This window comes from Giraffa tippelskirchi, chromosome 6, assembly GCF_054371585.1.
Source record: "Giraffa tippelskirchi isolate mGirTip1 chromosome 6, T2T-mGirTip1v1.2.pri, whole genome shotgun sequence".
NCBI classification, from domain to species: Eukaryota; Metazoa; Chordata; class Mammalia; order Artiodactyla; family Giraffidae; genus Giraffa; species Giraffa tippelskirchi.
The window spans coordinates 163,323,977-163,350,458 of NC_137280.1; the positions used below are offsets into that span (position 1 = coordinate 163,323,977).

Sequence of the window (26,482 nt, forward strand, 5' to 3'; positions counted from 1 at the left end):
AGGGATCCCCACTATCCCTAGAGGAGAAAGTCCAAGCTACTCCTTAGCAGAATCCCCTCTATCTTATAGACTTTATTTACCATAATGCCTCATCCCAGGGGTGCTGTGCTTAGCCATACTAAATTTCTGTCATTCCATAAAACCCTCACATGAGTCTGTATTCTGTACTTGGGCATAAGATCTTATTTTTCTTTGCAGAATGCCCTATTTTTCTCCAGTCATTACTTCTGGCAACAGTTAATATTTTACTTCCGGTGAAAATCCTCCCTAAACAGTCAGACTAAGCCTGTGACTTCTACTGTGCATTCATAGCACTTCACGTGTTTTTTGAGTGCAACACATCACATTGCTTTTAATGATTTATTTACATGCTGTCATAGAGATGGTGAACCACTCATGAAAACCTTTGCTAAAGCAATGGAAACAAAGCACGTGGATACCCAGCGTTACATTTTCCAGCCTTGCTTGTCAGGTGTGGCCATATGTCTCCTTCCTTTCCCATATAACAAGTATGGAACTGATCTGTGTCACTTCTGGCCAATGCCTTAAGGAACTGGGTGTGACTCCTCTGTGTTCTTACTTCCCCCTTTCCTGTGGGCTAGAATGCTGATGAACCTGCAACCCAGATGTGGCCATGCAGATGACACGCTCAAGAAATAGGACAGAAAGAACCTGGTCTCTGAACCTGGCTGTGTGGGGTTGGAGCCGTCTGCTCATCTGGAATGCCCACCTTGGACTGTTACATGTGAAAGAAAGAGACTTATGTCTGCTTGATTTATCTGAGGTCTTTTTGTTAGACTGCTTAGCTTTACCTAACTAATACAGGCATTTTTCATCTTTTGGCTTGTTTGTCCCTTAAAAGTAGAAACTGGCTTATGCTTCTTTGTGTCTCCTGTGACAAGCAAATAGCACTTAAATTAACGCTAGCTGGATGCACCTTGAAGATAAAATGGTACTGTGCCTGTGCTCAGTCCGGTGGAAGGACCAGCGGCAGAGAGAGAAGAAGAAACATTACCACACAAGAAGTATTTCATATGTTACCAGGGCTGGACGTCTTTGGAGAAGTTTAGGTCTAGTGATTAAGGATCTGAGGATGCTTAAAGAAATGGAACCAGGAAAAGAGATCTAGAATCTGAAATCAGGAGAGAATGAAACACTGGTAAGTTCTCCAAGAGGAAGGGAGTAAATGAGGACCATCAGTTCCAGAAGCATCAGAAATATTGTCCAGTAATACCATAACTATTGGATACTGGTCTATTTCCCCTGATAGTCCTGCTTTGTTGTTTAAATGTACATAGTAAATAGCTAGCTCCCCCAGACAGGCACTTCCTCTTCTCCACTTCGTCCATCCCTCCCATGAACCTTGTAATGTTCTTGTACAGCCTCTTCTCCCTGAAGGTGAGCTGGCCTCTTTGAACACAGAATACGGTAGAAGGGATGCTGCCTGACTCTTGAGGCTAGGTCATAAGTTTTGCAGCTACTGTCTGGGACTCTTAGAGTATTTACTTGCTCTTTGACTGTTCCCTCTTGGAGCCCAGGACACACTCCAGAAAGCCCAAGATACACGGAGAGGTCACGTGTAGTGCTCCGGTAGATAGCCCTGGCTGAATCCTCAGCTAAGAGCTAGCATTAACTGCCAGCCTTGTGAATGAACTACTCTGGGTATCCAGCTTGGGGAATTCCAATGAGAACCTGACTCCAACATGAGAGGATCCCAGGCAAGAACCATCCAGCTGAGCTCAGCCAGCCCATGGTACCGTGACAGATAATAAGAGGTGGTTGTTTTAGGCCAAACATTTTTAGATGGTTTATTACCCAGAAACGGATCACCAGAACACTAAAACCGATATAAACCCGAGCCTTGCATAATGTTTTGAAGACATTATGAGCATTACTTGGGAAGTGATTTGGGCTATTAAAGAACAGTGCCTCCCCAAAACCAATGTAGCAGCTTTACTTTTTTCCTGACCTTATGTTTTTTTTTTTCCTCTAAATTTCAAAATCATCATAAAAACGTTTGAGAAGGCTATTCAAAAGCCTATCTACCTTCAACGTGTTTACTTCTTGAGTGGAGAAAGACACAAAACTACTGTGGAAACAACAAATGGACTAAATTATACTTAACCTCCTAAGAAAGACAAATTGGAATGGTACATGGAGTCAAAAGAGCAGACATATCAGAATGCACTTCTGATTTTGTAGTAATGTACTGATTGCAACTGGCAGCATTTATTAATAAATGGACACAGTTGGAATGGAGTCACTGTGGTATCCATCAGAAGAAACTGTCAAGACACAGTCTGGTATCTATCTCATACACCCCCCATCAAAATCAGATTACCCTTGTTGAACTATCTCTCAACCTATGTCAACTCTTCCATACTACAGGTCTGGGATAACTGCCTTTACAAAATCAATCCTAAAGGCTTGGTCATCTTAGAAGAGGGCAAGATTATCTGAATCATGAAACAAAATATATAAAGTTTGAACGCAAGAAGTTTCACTTCAAGTCTCAATTTCCATGCTTTCTTTTCTGTCTACCTCTCAAACACCCAGTGTCTCAAAGCTGTCTTTAGTCTACTGCATTATCTTGACTTGTAGGCATTCCTATGTATGAAATCTTTCCTGAATCTCCATGAAAACTTCCTTGTCTCCCATTTGTTCAGTGATTTCACTAAATAGTTGATTGACCTGTTTGAAGAAAAAACTCAAGATGACTCTCATGGCCAACTCACATGGATTCTACTTCTGTATTTGGATCCTTTTTCCTCTCATCACTGGCATTTAGAGTTTTTGCAGGGACTATAATAATGACCTTTAAACTGTATTTTCCCTACTTGAGGACTTTCCTTCTCAATATATTTTACTCATAACTGCTAGAGCAATCTTTCTGAAGTATAGCTCTGATAGTTCACTTCCTTAATTAAGCTTAAAACACCTTTGCTTCCTAAAGGTTTAAAGAGAAGAATGCAAACCCCTCTTAGTCTATCATTTAATATCCTCTGTCATCTTATTCCCAATTAATTTATAACTTTATTTTCTTTATTCCCCATTCACAATCATGATGCATCTACCAAACTCCCTCCTTGCTACTGTCAATGATTATATAACATATTCTATACTTTCTAGCTCTTGCTGATAATCCTAGCTCAAATATTCTTTTTCCCTTTTAGGAATCTCCAAATCTTACCTATCTTTCCAGCTTCAGCTTAATGGACCTCCCTTTCTCAACCCACAAATATCTTGTTGGCTCTTATAATTAGATAGAATTACACCTTCTTCCATATTTCTCTATTATTTAAGTCAATACTTGCCTTGTGGTCCTTATTCCTTTCTTCTTGAATTACTAAATTTATAAATTTTTATCTCTTTCCTACTTTCCTTTATTCTATGAAAAGTAGAATATTCTGCACATGTAGTAAATGCTCAATAATTACTGTTGCATGTGTGGGGATGTTATGATTTTAATATGTTACTCATTGTAGATATTATTTAAATTTACTACTGGTCATCGAGAGACTAATATGAGGAATGCAGTGGTGAGAGACAGGAGAGATTTTTTGTGTGTGTGGGGAAAAAAATGAATAAAAAATACTAGTACGCACCTACTATGCAGACAACTCACTTCTCATGTTCCTTTTTCTCATTTAAAGAGCAAGTTTGGTTAGCTCTTCCTGTCATGTTGAGGGAAAGGATAACCTGTCTATTTTCACACTTATTTATTTCTTCATCTTTATACTTATTCTCTCTTCGAATCTTATACTGTGAGATGGCTCCATCTCATCTGTCCTAATTACTGGTTCTCACATCTGTTTGCTTTTCCCTTTGGGTTTTGATACTTTGTGCGTATTTCGTGCTTTGATGAACACTTGAGAGTTACCTTGTTTTGGTATAGGCACTGGTCTCCCTCAGCCATCCAAGTAACCACTTATCCTTTTTAAATCTTTTATTTAAAACTTTCCTTCATATTAACACAACCTTACTTAAATCGTTTTATGACACCATCATTGTTTAAGTAGCTAAATACTCCTACACATGAGCTGAATGAAAATCTCACCTCATGTGCCACACAGAGCCTTCACTTATTTTTTAGTAAGTGCCTCCTTACTACTTCAGCTCCTTTCCACTTCCCACAGAATTATGGATGGAAAGTGGAAGAGACAGGCTAAGTACTAAGGCAGTATGGCTCCAGAGTCTGCGCTCTTAACTACTATCTTACCCACAATCTAGGCAGCAAGCCTGCATAATAATTTGTTAATGAACAAAGATCTTTGAGTGTGTTCTAGCTGTTGATATGTGAGGCTTGGTATGGACTATCTGAACAGTTTGATTCTAGAATGAGTTTTTATTAGCATGACCTAGAGTGCAGAGAGTTGGTTTTGTCCAAAAATTAAAATCAAATGATTCTGCTCAGACTGTGGTGTGAGCTCGTGACACTGGTTTCACGGGCCCAATAACATAAAAAGTCTGCACCACAAGCAAGTCTTGGAATCCTCTCTCCCGTCTTCCAACAATTCTCAGCAAATACAGAACCACCACTTTTAACTTGAGTGCTCCTGAATGCAACAGATTTTGTTCAATGTCCTGGGTCCATAAATTCATTAAAAAAATTCTGTCCTCGAGAGCCTCAGTCCTGCTTTCAGATACTACCTTCACAGACAGAAGTTGGCTTGGATCTTGCTTAGAGCTGGTAAAAACATCAGGGGTGTTCTGGACCAAATCACAGAGTATGCGACTTCTTCCAGGCTACCAGAGTTGTCAGACTCAGATAACCATCGTGAGTAGGAATTGCACTGCTGACCTAGATAAAACATCCATGAGAGCAGAGCAAAGGCACATGTGGGTGTACGATGGGCTGTGGAGACTTGCAGAACTACGTATTTGCTTGGCTGGAATTCTAAGGGCTGATGATTTCCCATTTTCATCATGCGCCGCTCCTTGACTAGTTAGACAACTGGAAATTCTAACTGGGGATTGCACAAATTCTATCTCTTGAAGAAATAACATCTCTGACAATGATAAGTGACACAAATTCCAGTTGGGCTTCTTAGAAAGACATAAACCACAGGAAGAGCTGTTGTATATGAAAATGTGGAAATGGCAGGTAAGGGAATCAGAATCCTATCATTTTTAACACCACGGATATTTTTCTAATAATATCTATAGCAGAAAGTCATTGAATGATTTAGCAAAAACTGTATGAATATTTATACAGCTCAGATGTAAACATCATTGCTGTACAACTCGGTTATTTTCAGTTATGCACGATGCTTCCCTGATAGCTCAGCTGGTAAAGAATCCGCCTGCAATGCAGGAGGCCCTGGTTCAATTCCTGGGTCGGGAAGATCTGCGGGAGAAGGGATAAGCTACCCACTCCAGTATTCTTGGGCTTCCCTTGTGGCTCAGCTGGTGAAGAATCGGTCTGCAATGTGGGAGACCTGGGTTTGATCCCTGGGTTGGGAAGAAGGGAAAGGCTGCCCACTCCAGTATTCTGGCCTGGAGAATACAGTACTGTATAGTCCACTACTGTATAGTCCATGGGGTCACAAAGAGTGGGACATAACTGAGAGACTTTTACTTTCACTTTCAAGCACACAGCACTAGATAACAGTGAAGTTTCCTGTCTCATAAGTCATTCTGAAGGCTGGATCCATCAAAATGGGATATTCAAACAGCTTAACTAATGGAGGAGATACAGAAGGTTTGAGAAAAGTACATTAACGTGTAAATTTCAAAAAGAGTAGGAATCAAGAAGATTGCATCAACTGAATTTGAGAGTAATGTTAGTAATAATGATAAAACATAAAAAGAAGTCAGAATAGGATAAAAGAAATTTGGCAAAAATACTGATTAAAGATTAACATTGAATTGGAATAGACTAACTGCTTTTTTATGAGTGTTTCCATCTCATGCAGAGGAGTCATGATCAATTTTCAGTTTATTAACTGAACTCCATTTATTATCAAAGAAAAATATTGACCAGGCTTATAGAGATGGTAACAAAATTCAACAGTTATGATTACTGATTTTTAGTTTTATCTTTTAATTCCAGGTTCCTTTCAAAGAGTCCCTGGTAGCTCAGCTGGTAAAGAATCCGCCTGCAATGCAGGAGACCCTGGTTTGATTCCTGTGTCGGGAAAACTCCCTGGAGAAGGAATAGGCTATTTACTCCAGTATTCTTGGGCTTCCCTTATGGCTCAGCTGGTAAAGAATCTGCCTGCAATGTGGGAGACCCTGGTTTGATCCCTGGATTGGGAAGATCCCCTGGAGAAGGGAAAGGCTATCCACTCCAGTATTCTGGCCTGGAGAATTCCCTACAGTCCATGGGGTCACAAACAGTCAGACACAACTGAGCGACTTTCACTTTCACTTTTCCTTTTAAAGCAAATACATGTTTCCATAATACGTAAATAACACAATTTTTAAAATTAAATAGAAATATACCAAAAAAATGTATAACTTGTACTAAGTACTATTCTAAGTACTATTATACTGGTCTGAACTTAACACTGGGCATTAAAAAAAATATTCTGTCTCTCTAAAACACAAGATTGCCTTTGAGAGATAAACAGTTCATAAATTTATAATGTTAACCAAATGAAAACAGAGTAAATTTTCTAGAGGAAAACATAGCTCTCCTAATGAAAGGCTGAAAAGCAAGAGAAATGTAATGTGCATTAGATTCATATTGTGGGGGTGTTTGGGTCTAATCTAATGCTTGCATACATTACTTCAATGCTTTGAGAACAGAGTAACAATTGTAATCTTGCTCTGAATCAAAATAACAGAATCTGTCATTTGACATGCTATAGTGTTTGCACTTTCATTATTGTTCATAGAATAATTGTATGCTTCCTTTTACTGTTATATTGTAGAAGTTTCCCTCTTCAAAAAATGCTGCTCAAACCATCTTCAGCAGGAATCTCAGTCAAAATCAGTCACTATGTTTCAGCAGACATTTTCAACATGCTTATACACATGCTTATGCATATCTCTTTTGATAAAATGTGACTCTTACATGTCTAGTATGTTATTTCACCACAATTTGCATTGTTATAATAGGTTATTGATTGATTTTCAGTTTAAGGGACTAAGGTAGTATTCGGTAATGACTGAGTGCTACAAGTTTATTGCAAGTGCCCAAGGTTCACTCACCCCAAGCAATCTGGTCAATAACCAATTTTTATACTTCTATCTCCTTCAAAATTCCAAACCAATAATCCCTGTGTGTGTGTTTTTTTAATTATTTCAGTATCAGACTAACATTTCCCATGGAAATCAATATGGGTGCGATCCATTAGCCAAAAATCTGCAGTACTGCAATGCAAACATATTAAAAATATTGATCTTGCAAAGCTACTGATGTTTTGATTGACTTTAATGCTTGTAAGCAGTAATAACAGAATTTCAATGACTGAAACAAACTTTTGATTAAAATTATAGATTTTCTTGGAGGGGGCTTGCTATTTTACTGGTTTAAAGCATGTCACATGGCTTCATGCCTGCTATAAATGATTGCAGTGGGATATACTTATCCAATTCCTTATTTGTAAATATTTTAGTCTATCATAGCCTACACATCTTAAATCTACTTTGAACTGCTCTGACATTTAAATTCCACTTATTACTATACCACACAGTGAGGCAGAATTTTCAGACTGAGAATGGCAGAAATTGAGAGCTCTAATCCTTCTTTAACCATTATGAAACCTTTGGGAAGGCATTTAACTCTTAGTTTAAATTCCTTAAATGTAAAATGGAATTAACCTTGAAAATCAATGAACATTCTCAGTACATTTTGAGATCAATGGACAATAAAGACCATGACTTATACATACAAAAGATTATGTGACCCAAAGATATGTCTCCTAAAGAAAGCATAGAATTTTGAAGCTGTTAGTGATCATCCAGAAATGCTCCCATTTTATGTGTGAAGAGGCTGGGCTGAGCCCCCTAGTTATAATACAACTCAAGGAGCTTGTCCGAGGTCTTTGCTGACCACCCTATTTAAAACATACTACTGTGCTCTTATGAGGCACTCTCCCATCACTTTAACCTATATATATATATATAATTTGTCTATTTATTATATATAATATATATATAATATCTATTTATTATCTATTTTCTCTTTTGAAATTGAAGCTCTATGAAACAGGAATTTTGTTTATCCTTCTCATTGCCAAATCCCTAGCATCCATAATAAGTGTCTGACATAAAGGAGGACTCAGGGAATGTTTTCTGAACAAACAAAGGCAGGCACCAGAAATGCTAATGGAAGGGAGTTGCGTTGGGTAGAGTTGAAATGGGGAAAGGACTTGGTTCTCTCGACTCTCATGCCACTCTGAAGTTTCATTCTTAATATGTTCCTTTTACTTCTCAGGATTTCTGGATGTAAGTAGCAGAGGGGATTTGGACCCATATCTATTGTACTGTGGGCTTCTCAGGCGGCACAGTGGTAAAGAATCTCCCTGCCAACTCAGAAGAAGCAGAGATGCCAGTGTGATCTCTGGGTCAGGAAGATCCCCTGGAGAAGGAAATGGCAACCCACTCCAGTGCTCTTGCCTGGGAAGTCCCATCGACAGAAGAGCCTGGTGGACTTCAGTCCATGGGATCATTAAAGAGTCGGACACGACTGAGCACGCACAAAGGAATGAACAATTGCACTGAACTGTATAGTTCTGTCAAAGTTCAAGGATATTTTCAAATTAATTTTAACCACTTCATTATTCAATTATTTATTCTTCCCTGTATTTTTTCTCTATTTGTTTGCTCTATCTTCTATGTTAAAATTGTAATACATTATATTTTTATTTGTGACACTTCATTGGAATAAAGAAAAACATCAATAGTTTAAGCAAACAAATGGAAATTAAAACTTACCCATAATCTGCTTGTTTCATTTCTACTCTAATCACTCCCTCATAATCCTTCAGGGGAAGCACCAATAAATAACTTGTAAGTGTGCAAGGGACTTTAGCTTCTTCAGGAAGTCTATTAGCTTTCTCTCGAATTACCCTACCATGGGGTTGCAGCAGTTCAGACTGTAAAGAATCTGCCTGCAATGAAGAAGACCTGGATTCGATCCCTGGGGTGGGAAGATACCCTGGAGAAAGGAAAGGCAACCCACTCCAGTACTCTTGCCTGGGAAATCCCATGGGGACAGGAACCTGGTGGGCTATAGTCCATAGGGTCGCAAAGAGTAGAACGCAACAAAAGCTACTGAGCAACAACGACAAATTATCCTAACCACATACACATTATATTTGTAAATATACAATGCACTTCAAAAATAAGTCCCACTGGCCCTCTTCCACAAGGTCGCTGCCACCACAAACCTTCGAGAACTGTCTGCTGCTGTTTTTCTCTGGTAGGTGTAGGGGATGCAGAGGTTTAGAGCCACAAGATCTGGGGTAACATCCCATGAACCTTGGTCTGTTCTTCTGTAAAAAAGCTCATAATACTCACTGCAAAGATGAACCATAGGCCCCTGAGGAGTAAACAGGATGAGACACATATAGAGTGAATGGCCCACGGCAGGTGTGCAATCAGATGTGGTTCCCTTCTTCTGCTCACACATCAGTTAAAAAAAAAAAGGTTAACAAAGCTTCCTGCTTTCTAGTACTATTTTTTAATTCCTTAAGACTCTTACTTCTGTGAGTAGGCTCACAGAATTAGAATTTCTTTATAAAGACCGAAGAGCAGAAACTAAAACTAAAAAAGTTTTAGTTTAGATATTTGTGTGAGACCATAGGTGGTTTCGTGGGAAGCCATGAGGCTGATGGAAGGTAAACTGTTTTGAAGATATAAATGATACAATTAAACAGGCAAAAGAAATACTCTGATGGCTGGAGAAGATACTCTATACAAGTACCAGGGGCCTGCAGGTGGAAGGCATTTTGAGTGTGATGATTGTGTTACACTCTTCCACTTGCTGTTACCTCTGGCTACTCCACCTTCGTAAGTGGTCAGCGCCCTAACATCCCGACCCTCCTTAATCCATTCCTAGAAACTACCTTCAGCTTCATAAGCATCAACTCTTGATCTAGTCCTCAAAAATAAGTGTTGGTATTACTACGACACTGCTGTTGAAAGCCTGAGTGAAACACACTCATGACTTAATCACACACCATCCTGGCACCACAGAGAGTGTGTCCCTTTTGCTCTCCGAACCCCTGTGAAAACCACCAGATCTTCACGTTTGGGGGGACCACATGCCACTTTGAGAATATGATAAAGGCTATGATTCTCTCCCTATAATTTCAATTCAACACAGAATTAAAAGGGTTTTTGGAACTCCCTGGAGTTCCGCCGTGGATCTCCCAACCTGAGGGTATTCAAGGGTAATCTGAGTTGGAAAATATCAAGACGTCCTCTCTTCTCAGAGCATTGCAGGTATGTAGTATGGAGATATTTGTTCATGGGTGGAGAACGGAAAGAGAGGAGAGAGGCAAGTTTTAAATGGAAAGTGTTATTTTTTTCTTCAAGTTAGAAAGTATTCAGATGAAGGAAAAAGACCATTCAAATGCCAGGACTTGGATGCATGCACCATAAGTTGAATGCATGCAAGTCAGAAGATTTGGCTTAACTCCAAGTACAAAATATTTCAGCTCCATGGGGGAAGTTAACCATAGGCCAAAACCTCAAAGCATATATAGAAACCATTTAGTATTTTAAAAGGTCCAATATTTTAATTTCTCAAGAAATTCTCAAACTTCTCAGAAATTTAAATAATGCAAATATTTTAAATATAGAGGGCTAGCAGTTGTTGAGAAATATTTTGGCATGGATTCTAATGGAGATTTGTTGATCTTTTTTCAGGGACACACTAGAAAATTTGAAACAGTCAGTGAGCACTTGGAAGACATCACCCTAATTTATGACTATTTTAAGGCACATCAGATTAGGGTCTGAAACTTCCAGATATCATGCTTCTAAATTGCAGGGTAAAGCATTTGTCCTCTTTAACTGAAGATAAAAATTGGAAAAACAGTATTTCAAAGGCTTCTTACTCTAGCAACCGCTTCCCCCCATCCACATATTCTTCAGTTAAGCAACGATTGGTCAGAGAGCACAGAATAAGAGCTATTCACTGAAAACTCAACAAAGCTGGCAAAGAAATGCTTAGGAATGTCAACAGAGAGACTTGAGCTCAGACTTGAGACTCTGTAGTTGAGATTATTGCTAAATTTTTGAGGGGTTTGGAAGTTTTCAATTTATAAGGTCCTCTTCTTCCCACAAGCTGGCCTTAAAACCTTATGGGGAAAAAGTGGAAATGGGGGCAGATTTTATCTTCTTGGGCTCCAAAATCACTGTGGACAATGACTGTAGCCACAAAATTAAAAGATGCTTGCTCCTTGAAAGGAAAGCTATGACAAACCTAGATAGTGTGGCAAAAAGCAAAGACATCACTTTGCAGACAAAGATCCGTATAGTCAAAGCTACAGTGTACAGATGTGAGAGTTGGATTATAAAGAAAGTTGAGTGTCAAAGGATTAATACTTTCTAATTGTGATGCTGGAGAAGACTATTGAGAGTCCCTTGGACAGCAAGGAGATCAAACCAGTCAATCCTAAAGGAAACCCACCCTTAATATTCACTGGAAAGACTGAGGCTGAAGCTCTAATGCTTTGGCAGCCTGATGCCAAGAGCTGACTCACTGGAAAACACCCTGATTCTGGGAAAGATTGAAGGCAGGAGGAGAAGGGGGTGACAAAGAATAAGATGGTTGGGTAGCAACACCGACTCAATAGACATGAGTTTGAGTAAACTCTGGGAGACAGTGAAGGACAGGGAAGCCTGGCATGTTGCAGTCCATGAGTTGAGCGCAAAGAGTCTGACACGATTTAGCGACTTGACAACAAGTTATCTGAATCATCAACTTGACTCCTGTCTATAACCAAGAGAAGTGAATACAAGCATTCAAAGTAAAACATGTACATAAAATGTTCATACCAGCACTATTCATAACAGTTAAAAAGTGAAAAAAAAAATGTCCATTAACTGATCAATAGGATAAAAAAAAATGTGGTGTATAGTCCTACAACAGAGAACTATTCAGCAATAGAAAAGAATGAAGAACTGATACATGTTACAACATGAAACTTGAAAACATGTTGCTAAATGAAAGAAGCCAGGTACAAGAAGCCACATATTATATAATTCTATTTATACGAAATGTCCAGAATAGGCAAATTCATAAAGATACAAAGATTAGTGGCTGTCAGGGGCTTGGGGAAAGAGTGAATGGGTCGTGACTGTTTAATGGGTAGAGGGTTTCTTTTTTGGAATGATGAAAATATTCCGGAATTAGATAGTAGTGATGGTTGCACAAAATTGTGTGTATTATAAGTCACTGAATTATACACTTTAAGTTGGCTATAATAGGGAGTTTCATGTTATGTTTTACTTCAATGTTTAAAATGTGGTCAAAATTCTTTTTCACTTTATTTGTTATAACTCTGGTGGATAAAGATATTGGTGAAACAAATTCCTACTGAAATCAAAAACTGGATATCATAGGTTTTTTTTTTTAAAACTCATAAAATTACTGTTTGATTAGGCTGAGCCTTACTGAAGTGGGAAATAACTCAGTCAGCTGGATAGTTAAGAATATTACCATAGATATATATTTATAATTCTGGTAAAACATGACAAAGACAAAGAGGGGGATAAATTTACTTTGCCCAAAATTCATTGGAAGCTGAGCAACTCTGCTTTGGATAAATGAACAAATCTTACCAAAAGTAGGGATTTATATTTACCCTTCTTATATGTGCAAAAGCAGGGAGGTCTTTTTTTTTTTTTTTTCTGTCTACAGGATACAAGGCAAGATCCACTCGGTAAAATTTGGGAAATTTGAACTGAAATAAACTTACCAAATATTTGTAAAGCACCTAATTACATACCTACACCATGGTCACTATATTCAACTTAATTTTTAAATATATTTTTATTTTATATTTACTTTTTTAACTTAAAAATTCCTTAATTTTTAGCATTTATTCTTTTTTTAACATAATTTAAGGGTATACATTTTTTTGTTTAGAAATCAAACTATACCAAAAGTTTTATAGCTTCATTATGGCTCAATTTTAAATATTTTCTAGATTTATTCTTTGATCTATAAGTTATTTGGAGGACTTTTTCTTTCTCTACTCTTTTACTTCCTCCCCAGTATTTATTGTAAAAGATTTCAACCTGTAAGAGTTGTCACAGCACAATGATTATACATATACTTAACTGTTAACATTTTGTCATATGTGCTTCTTTGCTGTCACATACTTTTTGCTCCCTGAACCATTTGAGGGTTAGCTGCAAACAAAATGATTTTTTTTTTCACCAACTTTACTACTGCAAATATTTGTTTTCTGTCCGTGTCATAAGAGTTGCATTGAGACACATTCTTTACAGTCATTCACCCTCAAAAAAGTTAGAAAGTACATTATAATAATCATCTTGACTTTTCTGTAAAATTTGTCATTATTCTATATGCACTCTGAAGGCAATGTGCCTTCTGTTTTTTTTCTTTTTTGGTATGATAACATTCTGATTTCTGACTTAGAGGTATTTTTCCATGTTAAATGGTCCTCTGCACCTTTCAATTCAAATCTTTCCCCTTTCCAAGTCACATCTTCCATAGACATGACACACATATCCATACATCCATTCTGTTAACCGTGGAATAAAGCCTTGCTTCGTATAACCCTCATCTGGGTACTTGTTTTCTGCTTTATTTATTTTAAAACTTTTTATTTTGTATTGGGGTACACAGCCAATTAACAATGTTGTGGTAGTTTCAGTTGAACAGCGAAGGGACTCAGTCATACATATACATGTATCTACCCTTCTGCAATCTCCCCTATCATCCAAATTTTTCTGCTTTAATTTAAATTTTAGTTGCAAGACACATTGCTTCAATGAGATGATAATCTCCTTCAAGATAGTGTGCAGGCCTTTTCAACCTCATGGTGAATGGATACTAAACTTCTTTCTCAACTTAACTAAAATACTCTAGCATGATACTTGTAGAGGAATGTGACTGCACTGAAGATTATATATATTTTACTCAGTTATACAGAAGTGATATAAACTCAAATAAATTAGTACCATAGTTTGGTTGCCAGTTTATTTTTGTGTCACTGAATTCAAACCCTCATATTCTCCAGATGAAAGAATTTTCCTACTGAGAGAGTTCTTACAGCTTTTCTAGTTTAATCATACATAAATATAATCCCATAATTTTTCAAGTTGAGGAAACAAATCTACAGAAGTTAAAAGATTGATATTATAAAAAATTTAAAAGCAAAACCAAAACTAGAATTTGATGAGTTAATAGATTTGAAGTACTTAGACTAGGGCCTGGTTGATAAGGAAGGGCTTCAAAATATTATTAACCTCAGAATCAAGGTTTTTCAATGCCTATTTCAGTCATTTTCTGTTAAAACATATTACCTCAGAATTCTACAGTAAGATAATGAAGACAATTGTTTGGGGAGTATGTTACACGTTCTTTTCTGAGCAAGAGATACACGCCAGGAAATCAGGCAGCTGCCACCTGCAGAAGAGGGTCAAACTATGCTTGCCTTCCAGATGTGAAGTGGCAGCCTGTGGGCCTGATCTGAGTGGTAGTTATTTTATTTGACCTATGGAACAGTCTCAAAAACTTAAATTAGTTGCAACACTTAAAATTAGAGAGATTTCAAACAAATATGTAGATTTCTGGCTTCTTTGGGAAAATGAGAAAAATCTGACAACACTGGGCTTGCATTCCTGAATGTCACCCATTAGTTGGGATTTGAATGTGTAACTCCTGTCCTTTAGCTAAGGTCTTAATTATGATTAATGCATAGAATGATAACTTTGATTCATGTAGTAAGAGCCACATTAGTTAGAAAATACTGATATTTGTTTGTTACACATAACAGCTAGCTATACCTAGTAGTTATTTCCTACAATAGGAAAACAGATTATTGTATAAGGATAAAAACACAATTGCCTATAGTGTTTAACGTATTAATTATAATTTAGCAGAAAATCCATTTAAAGAGAAGAACCCCCTCTCTGGATTTCAGGCACACAATACAACTGTATTTTTCTTTCATGAGAGATACTGGTTCAATAACCTTGATTCATTTGTTAAATAAAAACAAATGACACAATTATATTTGGAACCATTTTTTTTCCTAATCTAAATATAGCTCTTAAGATCTGAAGATGTTTTAGTTAGCCTGCTTTTGACCGGAACTAAGCATCTACAAGAGAAAACATTAAAAATAAAAATAGGTTAAAACACATTAAATATCCTCTCTCCACCACCTTACATTTTTTGGTGCTAAAACATATGCTTTGCCACCTGCAGATAAAAGTCACACACTGAGAGTGTATATTCTGACAAGAATTACTAGTTACAAGCTTGCCTAGTGATTTTGGACAGTAGCACTTAAGAAACCTTCAATCTGGCAGTTTTATCACTGCACATTTTGTAACGTATTCCTGCAGTTTAAAGTTGTACAAGTTTGGGGATCTGACCTTTGGGAGAAAACAAAATAAAATGAAACCAAAAGGATCCCAGGGTAGCATTTTGATTCAGCTTGTTCTATTTTTTTGGTCAGATACAAACCTTTTTCTCCCACTTATTTTACATCTCCATGACAATGAAAATTTTTGTATTTTCGGATAGAAGTGTACTTCTATTAAAAGATCAGGAAAATCTCCATTTCTAGGCACTAGGAAAATCTACCGCCAGAGTTAAAAATCTTAGTTGCTCCATAAGGAATTTATTTTCCCATCTTATATTTCCTTTATCCTTGCTTGCTTTTCTATTTTATCTGATTCTGTATTTATATAGTTAATGTTCCATCTTGTTCCAAAAGGGGTTTGCGGCTTACAAAAAGAAACTCAGGCAGGACTTCCAGCGATGGCAAGCTAAGAGACTGGCAAATCTTCTCCCTAAATACAACTAGGAAAGTCGACAAAATTGTCAAGTGCAACCATTTCAGCACTCCAGAAATCAACCAAAGGCAAACAACAACTTGAGAAGTGTTTATTCATGACACACTGCTGAACGACAGGTAAGAACAGAGGCAATCTGTGTCAGCGGCAGCATGGTGGAGCTTCCAGGGTGGAAACTGGCTATGAAAAGAGAGGCCTGACTTGACGTGGAGTAGAAGGAGAAAAATCCATGGTTAAGGGTGTTATCAAGCAAATAAAGCAAACCCAGTGGGACACTAACTATAAAAGCCCATCACCCTTCTAAATGGAGGTTGGGATCTTACTTGGGGGTGATCTGCAGACCAGTGGACTAGTCAAGTTTTTAGCAGGGAGATCCTGGAAGTGAGAAAGCCACTGAGAGCCTAGAAGAACCCCCATACATCCGTCTTGTCCGGGAGTATAAGTGCTGGCACAGACAGAAATCTCAGGAAAGTACAGGAGAAAATAAAAGATTGAGGTGGACATGAAAACTATAAGAACTTTTAATACATTCTTCAACTCACACACAGATTCACCCAGAACCTTAGTGTCTTTGGGATGACTGTGTAAACTCTGATGATTACACTATGCAGGTAAAGGGGTGACCTCTAGGAAGCCAGACTAAAATGAAAATAGGAATATTTAAAAATTGCAGCAGTAGCAAGAACCCTGAAGGGAAAAAAAAAATCAGAATCTAGAGTTGCTGTCATTACTCCTATTCAGTATCACATAGGACATTGTAGCCAATGCAGCAGGCAAGTAAAGAAATGAAAGTCATGCATATTGGAAAGGAAGATATAAACTGTCTTTATTCATAGATGACTTGGTCCTATATGAAGGAAATTATAAACATTCTACCAGAAAAATTTGGTAATAAACTAATAAACACATTTGAGTAAGTTTGCAGGATATAAAATCAATAGGCAAAAATCAATTTTATTTCTTTATACTAGGAATAAACAATTTGAAAATTAAATTAAGAAAAGAAGTCTATGATAGAATCAAAAAGAATGAAAAATTAAGAGTATATTTTACAAATAAGTGTAAAAACACTAAAAAAACATTGCTAAGAGAAACTACAGATGATCCAAATAAAGAACAAAAAAGAACTTCTCCCTAATTTCAAAATTTACTATAAAGCTACAGTAATCAAAACACCATGGTACTGGTATGAAAATAAGATATAAAGAACAATGGAACAAAATCTAAAGTCTATTAATAAGTCTTTGGTCAGTTGAATTTTTAGAAAAGTCCAAGGCAATTCAATGGGGAAAAGATAGTGTTTTTTTCAGCAAATGGTGCTGGGAAAATTAGACGTCCACGTGTCAAAAAATCAACTTAGATCCTTACTATATACCATACACAAAAATCAACTGAAAATGAATCATACCTAAATGTTAGAGCTAAAACTATAAAACTTCTGCAACAAAAAAAGAAATCATCTTTGTAACCTTGAGTTTGGCAAAGAATTTTTAGATATGATGCAAAAAACACAACCCATAAAAGAAAAAGTGATAAATCATCAAATTTTGAACTCATAAAAACTCTGCTATTCAAAAGATACCATTTAGAAGGAAGAGATAAGCTGCAGCTTAGGATAAAATATTTGTAAATCACACATCTCATAAGAGACTTGTTGGTAGAATATATAAAGAGCTCCTTCAATAATAAGACACAAACATCAGATTCAAAAATAGGCAAAAGGTACCATCACTTCATGGCAAATAGATGGGGAAACAGTGGAATCAGTGTCAGACTTTATTTTTGGGGGCTCCAAAATCACTGCAGATGGTGACTGCAGTCATGAAATTAAAAGATGCTTGCTCCTTGGAAGAAAACCTATGACCAACCTAAATAGCATATTAAAAAGCAGAGACATTACTTTGCCAACAAAGGCCTGTCTAGTCAAAGCTATGGTTTTTCCAGTAGTCATGTATGGATGTGAGAGTTGGACTATAAAGAAAGCTGAGTGCCGAAGAATTGATGCTTTTGAACTGTGGTGTTAGAGAAGACTCTTGAGAGTCCCTTGGACTGCAAGGAGATCCAACCTGTCCATCCTAAAGGTAATCATCCTGAATATTCATTGGAAGGACTGATGCTGAAGCTGAAACTCCAATACTTTGGGCACCTGATGCGAAGAGCTGACTCATTTGAAAAGACCCTGATGCGGGGAAAGATTGAAGGCGGGAGGAGAAGGGGACGACAGAGGATGAGATGGTTGGATGGCATCCCCGACTCGATGGACATGAGTTTGAGTAAGCTCTGGGGGTTGGTGATGGACAGGGAGGCCCGGCGTGCTGCATTCCATGGGGGTCACAAAGAGTTGGACACAACTGAGTGACTGAACTGAACTGAAAAGAAAAAGAGGCACTTCACCAAAGAAAACAAAACATATGGCTAATAAACATAAGAAAACACATTTAACATCAAGCAGTAACAAATTAAACCTACACTGAGATAATAAACTCAGCAGTGGCCACAAGACTGGAAAAGGTCAATCTTCCAATCCCAAAGAAAGGCAATGCCAAAGAATGCTCAAACTACCGCACAATTGCACTCATCTCACATGCTAGTAAAGTAATGCTCAAAATTCTCCAAGCCAGGCTTCAGCAATACATGAACCGTGAACTTCCAGATGTTCAAGCTGGTTTTAGAAAAGGCAGAGGAACCAGAGATCAAATTGCCAATATCCGCTGGATCATCGAAAAAGCAAGAGAGTTCCAGAAAAACATCTATTTCTGTTTTCTTGACTATGCCAAAGCCTTTGACTGTGTGGATCACAATAAACTGTGGAAAATTCTGAAAGAGATGGGAATACCAGACCATCTGACCTGTCTCTTGAGAAACCTGTATGCAGCTCAGGAAGCAACAGTTAGAACTGGACATGGAACAACAGACGGGTTCCAAATAGGAAAAGGAGTATGGCAAGGCTGTATATTGTCACCCTGCTTATTTAACTTCTATGCAGAGTACATCATGAGAAACGCTGGGCTGGAAGAAACACAAGCTGGAATCAAGATTGCCGGGAGAAATATCAATAACCTCAGATATGCGGATGACACCACCCTTATGGCAGAAAGTGAAGAAGAACTAAAGAGCCTCTTGATGAAGGTGAAAGAGGAGAGTGAAAAAGCTGGCTTATGGCTCAACATTCAGAAAACCAAGATCATGGCATCTGGTCCCATCACTTCATGGGAAATAGATGGGGAAACAGTGGAAACAGTGTCAGACTTTATTTTTGGGGGCTCCAAAATCACTGCTGATGGTGACTGCAGCAATGAAATTAAAAGACGCTTACTCCTTGGAAGGAAGGTTATGGCCAACCTGGATAGCATATTTAAAAGGAGAGACATTACTTTGCCAACAAAAGTCCGTCTAGTCAAGGCTACGGTTTTTCCAGTGGTCATATATGGATGTGAGAGTTGGACGGTGAAGAAAGCTGAGCGCCGAAGAATTGATGCTTTTGAACTGTGGTGTTGGAGAAGACTCTTGACAGTCCCTTGGACTGCAAGGAGATCCAATCAATCCATCCTAAAAGAGATCAATCCTGGGTGTTCATTGGAAGGTCTGATGTTGAAGCTGAAACTCCAATACTTTGGCCACCTCATGCGAAGGGTTGACTCATTGGAAAAGACTCTAATGCTGGGTAGGATTGGGGGTGGGAGGAGAATGGGACGACAGAGGATGAGATGGTTGGATGGCATCACCGACTCGATGGACATGGGTTTGGGTAGACTCCGGGAGTTGGTGATGGACAGAGAGGCCTTGCGTGCTGCAATTCATGGGGTCGCAAAGAGTCGGACACGACTGAGCGACTGAACTGAGATAATACCACCTACTTATTTTATTGTTGTTGTTATTTAGTAGCTAAGTCATGTCTAACTCTTTGTGACCCGCATGGACTATGGCCCACCAGGCTCCTCTGTCCATGGGATTTTCCAGGCAAGAATACTGGAGTGGGTTGCCATTACCTTCTCTGGAGATCTTCCCGACCCAGGGATCAAACCCGTGTCTCCTGCTTGGCAGGTGGATACTTTACCACTGAGCCACCTAGGAACCCCACACATCTACAAGGATGGTTATAATCACTGACCATACCAAGTGTTTGTCAGGATGTGAAGAAACCTAAACTCTCATATTTTGCTGCCTGAATATAAATAGTGTAGTTACTTTGAAAAACAGTTTTCTAGTTCCTTAAAAAGCTAAATACAAACTATTATATATAGAATGGATAAACAACAAGGGCCTACCATACAGCATTGGAAACTGTTGATATATTCAATATCTTGTGATAAGCCATAATGGAAAAGAATGTAAAAAAGAATGTATATTTGTATATGATTGATTCAATTTGCTGTACAGCAGAACTTAACACATCATTGTAAATCAACTATACTTCAATAAAAAAGATAAATTTAAAAAAAGCTAAGTATAAACTTACTAAATGACCCACAACTTTCACTCCTAAGTTTACACTCAAGATAAATGAAAACATATGTCTGGACTGATTCATATGTGAATGTTCATAGCACTATCACACATAATAGCTCCAAGTTGAAAATAATTCAAATGTGCATCAACTGGCAAACAGATGGATGAAATAGTCTATCCATACAATGGAATACTAGTTAGCAATAAAAAGGAATCAATTAGTGATATGTACTACCCCATGGCTGAATTTCATAAACACTGTAAGCAAAGTAAGCCAGACATAAGAGACCACATACTGTATAATTCTATTTATATGATATTTGCAGAAAAGGCTCATCTAGGGAACTAGCAGATCACTGGTTGTCTGGGGCTATGGGTGGGAGCAAGACGGACTGCAAATAAGCACAAAGAAGTTTCCTGGGGTGATGGGAATATTCTAAAACGGGATTGTGGGGGTAATTGTACAACTATAAATTTGCTTTTAAAAACTACTGAATTGTATATTTAAAATGGATTTATTTAACAGTACGTAAATGCTACTTAAATAATACTATTGAAAATAAACACAATCTAAAATTATAAGAAAACACAAAAACATTTGAGGAAGTCAAGGAAAAGCAAAAAATGGACGATAAAATAATGAATGACTGTGATCGGTCCTCTTTAGCTGTTACAGGTGAGATGCAAATTAGCTCTAAGCTTTCAAAACAGCTAAAGCTTGGCGGGCACTACATTGGGTATGTCAGGGGTTCCCAAACATGGGAAGCCACTGGGGATTACGGATTACCTGGATCCCACCTTACACATTGTAACTGGATTGTAATAGGAAAGCTCAGCGAATGCTCTTGTGGAACAAAGTCTGGAAACCATGAGAACAGTATACTGTAAGAGTTTCATTGTTCATATGATAAAAATAAATAACCAGGGAAGAACTGAATTCTGGGAAGAACTTCTCCTGTGGGTCTTCTTAAGAGAGAGCCTCGTAAGATACAGTTGGTTACTGCCTCTAAGTCAGCCTCCTCCTGGCCCATCATGGGCCCTGAACGGGTTGCAGGGGTGCAGAGACAGTGACCCTTCAGTCCTTAGGGCAGCCAAGGGGACCGGGACCCCCTCAATCCACACCAGGGTACTGAACAAGTATTATACTCTTATAACATATGCCATACAATAAAAAGCACTTCACCTAAAAGATATCTGTATCAGCTATAATGGGGAGTTTTATGCAGTTGTTTATTTTAACAAGCTGATTATAAAACAGGATACAATCTGGTTAAAACATTCCCGCAAGGGGCCAAAAATGTCCAGTTATCTATGACCTGGCTTCATTTATTCCATAGTATTATATATATAGTTATAAAACTCACCTGAACTTTTGTTTTTAGGTGGCACTTATGTCAGGTAATTTACATTATTTATTAATGAGGTCACCTTCCCTCACCATAGGGCCAAGTTTGGCCAGAGGAGCTGGCCGTGTTGCCCAGTGAACGTTCCCTGATGCCTGGGAAACCGTGAAAGGCCTTCAGTGTCCATGTCTTGAAATCTACCATTTTACATGCAGTTTTTAAGCTCATTTTTACCACAACATATACTGCATTGCATAATAATAAGCTTGCAGATATTATTCATGTTATTTATGAGGGGTTGACCCTAGACTAAAAAATTATAGTTACTCTTTAGTCTGAATCTTCTCCTCCTTCTCTATTTAAGTTAATTCCATACAGAGTGACTGGTTATGTGCCACTGGGGAGCATTAAGATTCTACCCTTCAGAATTATTTAGGAACAGGAAATTTCAGGTAAAATTGCTGGTATAGAAGCTTACCAATATGGGGTATGACTTACGGTATCATATATTCTCTTGGTCATTTGCAACCCTTACTCAGGAGAATCTTCCTAACAAGTTTTCCCAGCAAACATGACTTTGAGAGGATAGTCTTGATAAGCACATTAGTTGATCTTTATGGTTCTCCACCCCATTAGTCACATCATTACAAGAGAGTTACACCAACTACAGACAGTAAAATCATCTCACATATTAACTTCCTATATGATACATCAGATTCTTATAACAGGAGCTCTTGTTTTAAATCAAAAAGTGAGGTTCTTGCCCATATATATATAACCACAATGTTCCCTCTAACTATAAAGAAATTCCATTCTTCCCTTAATGAATTTTTACTGCCTGTGAAAGTGAACCAAGAGGATTTTACTCTTCTTATATGGATATTGAAATCACCTTGGTTTACTCAGAAAATGAAAGAATGAAAGTGTATGAATATACTTATATTTCTAAAATGTGTGTATATAATCGAAAGAGGATTTCAGTGAAAAGTATAAATGTGAGCACAGCAAAATGAAGAACAGTAGTTCATGAACGTTTAGCGCTTATCGGCAAAACTTAAGGAAAAACTATAGCTATAAAAATTTTGAAAAGCACCCTTAAATCTCTTTATCAGTTTAAAATTTATCACAAATAGAGAACTGCCTTCTGCTGCAATCCCCTTAAGTCATCTTGTTGAATTTTGTCACAACATGTGTTCCTGTAGTTCCACACTTTTACCTTTGCACTTTGTAGTGTGTAGCAGAGCAACATCATTAACCACTGCTAGGTAGTGTTTACGTTAGTTCTCAAAAGGTTAAGAAGCTGATTATAGCTAAAATCAGCTTTGCCTGAGGCTTCAGGGGCTCTGTGTAATCAAGTTAGACAGCGGGGCACAGTGTCACCTAACACAAACCAGTGGCACTTTCTTCTTTGCTCTGACCCCTTTCCCCACCCCCCAGATTTTACTAGGGGAACAACTCACGCTTTGTGCTTTTACCAGATAATTTTAAAAGACTTGCTTCTAATACATTTGACATGCAATCTCATAAGACGTCCGCCTGTTCAAAAGTAACGAGAGCAGGTAGAGACATTTTTGCAAAAAAAATTTTGGGAAAAAAATCTTGTTAAAGAGAAGTCTACGTTTAGAGAGGTTGAGATGTCTTAAAGTATATTCTTAAAAGGCAGGTGACAACGTGGTCACATGTATTAATATATGATATTATTAATACGGACATTTCCTAGGCTTGGACAGACTGTCAGTTTTGTTCTGCAAAAACAACAACAACAAAAAAAAACAACGCATAATGGTTTATCTGCTTCCAAGAGAACTCAGGGAACTTTTTAAACCTGATAGATAATGCATTAGCATTTCTAAGAAGCCATGGGTAACCCACTCTGCTGAGTTTCAGCTCATCCTCTCTCCATCTCTACTCTTTGAAGTCAGGCAAGGTGAACTATATAATGGACACATTTAAGGAGGAGGTTTAATAAGGTGAGGAGAAGAGTACATCAGCACTACCTCCGAGACTCCCTTTCCACAAGGTTCTATATTTAAATGCAGTAAGAAGCATTAGTCAAATCCAAATCTTGCTACCTTTGAGCCTAAAGGGAACAAAAGCATGAACACTAGATATTTAGAAAGAAAAGCAATGGCAAATTTAAATAAAATCTAGACTCCTGTTCTTAAAAAAATCATGAATCATTACTAAAACTATATTTGACTTTCAACTTTCGGTTCAAATTCTACACATTTATTAATGAGCTTGAAACACAGAAACATCAGACATATGAGTGATTGGGAGAATGTGGGTTTTTGCTAATGATTTATTCTGGGCAATAAAATCAAAACTTGTTATTTTAATTGATTAAGTCATAAAGAGTTCCTGGCGAAGTCAAACCTTGCTATTTGCACAGTCAGACAATTTCTGCTAATCCAGCAGTACTTAACAAATTCACATGTGGTTAGCTTGTCTTGCTGTAGCTGTATATCACATTTCTGTGCTGCAAGCTGTGCAAAAAAAATCAATATGCCAAGTTTAACAAAAGGACAGGAAACATGATGTTCTCCTATATTTTCAATGAACCTCCAATGACTCTGCTGTTCATACTCAGTGCAATTTATGGCAGTGAAATGTATTCTTCAATGAAAAAAATCTACAATGGAGTGAATTATATAAATTCAGAGCTGAAGTTCTGCCTTATTCCATAATAACAATTTATTTAGAAGATTCTGACATTTTGATTCAATGTGGATAGTACAATCAGCCGTTCACAAGGCATATTTTATTTTTCTTGATGAAGGCTAAAATAAATACATGTTGTCTACCTATGGTAATACTTTGATATACATGTTTAATTTAGCTTTTGGAGACTTTGTTAAAGAAAATATTTATTTATTTATTTGGCTGGGTCAAGTTGGCTCTTACATTTCAGGCTCAGTAGTTGCGGGGCACAGGCTTAGTTGCTCTGCAGCGACAAGTGGGATCTTAGTTCCTCAACCAGGGATCAAACTCACACCCCCTGCATTCCAAGGCAGACTCTTAACCAGTGGACCACCAGGAAAGTCCCTGGAGACTTCTTTTTTGGATGGTCTGTTTTCACATGTGAAATATAGAATGGAGATGGTATCTGTTTGGCAAAGCTTTAAATTGTAACACTAAGGACAAAGAGTCCCGTGGGTCTTAAGCTACTGCACTGGTTAACTGATTGTAAGTTTTTGCATCTTATTTTACTGCTGCAGAAGTACACTCTGTGTGGACGTAGGTTAGGATGAAATATGAAGGACGAGGTAGGAGTCGTCATGACCAACAGGTCAGCACACAGAGCTGCCACTTCTGCCTCGTCCAGTCAGTGACGTGGCAAAACAGCCGGTCAGCTGGACTTCAGCCAAAGGAATCAGAACTGTGGCCACAGTAGCTCTGTGGTTGTTATTGTTGCTGTTTTTTAATTTGAGTAAAAAGAGAATTGGCTTTAGGAATCTTCAAAGAGGCCATATACACAGAAAAATAAGGAAGCTGAACAATCCACAGTTATAATAGAGGTATTTACTTAAACATATGGAAAGGTCTTTTTGGTAATTTCGCTTCATTCCAATGGGCAGCAGTAAACGGATTAATGGCCGGTAGCTGGAAGCGCATGTCCATGATCAGAACTGAAGGTATAAACTGTTGCACACAACACACTCAGATTATACTCATTTCTAACTTTGCTTTCGTGTGTTATTTGTAGGACACATTTCATTCATACGTTAGTACAACACCATTTAAAAGAAGGTGAGTGTTAATCTCCCAATTAGAAAATAACAAGGCAATGATTTTAAGCGTTGAATAATATTGATGTTGCTATAAATAACCATTTCAGTAAAACTCACATTCTTATTTCAAAACAGAGGATTCAATATGGCCCAGAATACTGATAAGAGGTTTTTGTATGGTTATTCAGAAAACCTGGAGTTCCAGAACTTGGGAAAAATGTACGGAGGTATACAAATCATAAGTTGATTGTGTATGAAGTAGACTTCTTGACGTGTAGGCACGTGGGGGAGGGGAGGGTGGGATGGGCTGGGAGATTGGGATTGACATATATATACTGCCATATGTATATATACATACATATAAAACAGATAGCTAGTGGGAACCTGCTGTATACTGCAGTTCAGCTCCACGCTCTGTGGTGACCTAGATGGATGGGATGGGAGGGGGAGGGAGAGAAGGGAGGGAAGGGATATATGTATATATACAAGTGATTCACTTCGTATGTACAGCAGAAACTAACACAACATTGCAAAGTAACTACACCCCAATTTAAAGAAATTTATTACTGAAAAAGTCATACATGTAAACCCAGTTAGTTGTTTGGCCCTAGTATATAACCTGTGTTTGAAAGTCGCTCCGTCGTGTCTCTTTGCGACCCCATGGACTACACAGTCCATGGAATTCTCCAGGCCAGAATACCGGAGAGGGTAGCCTTTCCCTTCTCCAGGGGATCTTCCCAACCCAGGGATTGAACCCAGGTCTCCCGCATTACGGGTGGATTATTTACCAGCTGAGCCACAAGGGAAGCCCAGGAATACTGGAGTGGGTAGCCTATCTCTTCTCCAGTGGATCTTCCTAACCCAGGAATCAAACCAGGGTCTCCTGCATTGCACACAGATTTTTTACCAACTGAGCTATCAGGGAAGCCCTAGTATATAACCTACTCCCAAGAAAGGAGAGAATTAACACTTTTGGAAAAATGCTTAATTATTTTAAGAACAACA

General features: G+C 38.0%; 1 protein-coding gene across 21 annotated transcripts in view; it reads right to left on the minus strand.

The window, feature by feature from the left end:
* Window positions 1-26,482, minus strand: part of ARB2A (ARB2 cotranscriptional regulator A) — a 424,113-nt gene that overhangs the window by 89,566 nt on the left and 308,065 nt on the right. For 4 of the 21 annotated variants that reach the window (XM_081498732.1, XM_081498728.1, XM_081498718.1 and 1 more), the window contains one exon: window positions 23,956-24,232. The exons of 12 other annotated variants lie outside the window; for them this stretch is intronic. In XM_081498732.1, coding sequence (XP_081354858.1) covers window positions 24,213-24,232 — 20 coding nt within the window. In that variant the 3' untranslated portion in view covers window positions 23,956-24,212. Of the gene's footprint in view, window positions 1-9,240; window positions 9,491-23,955; window positions 24,233-24,610; window positions 25,389-26,482 lie in introns of those variants that run through there. 5 more of the 21 variants (XM_081498731.1, XM_081498717.1, XM_081498724.1 and 2 more) reach the window with 2 other exon arrangements.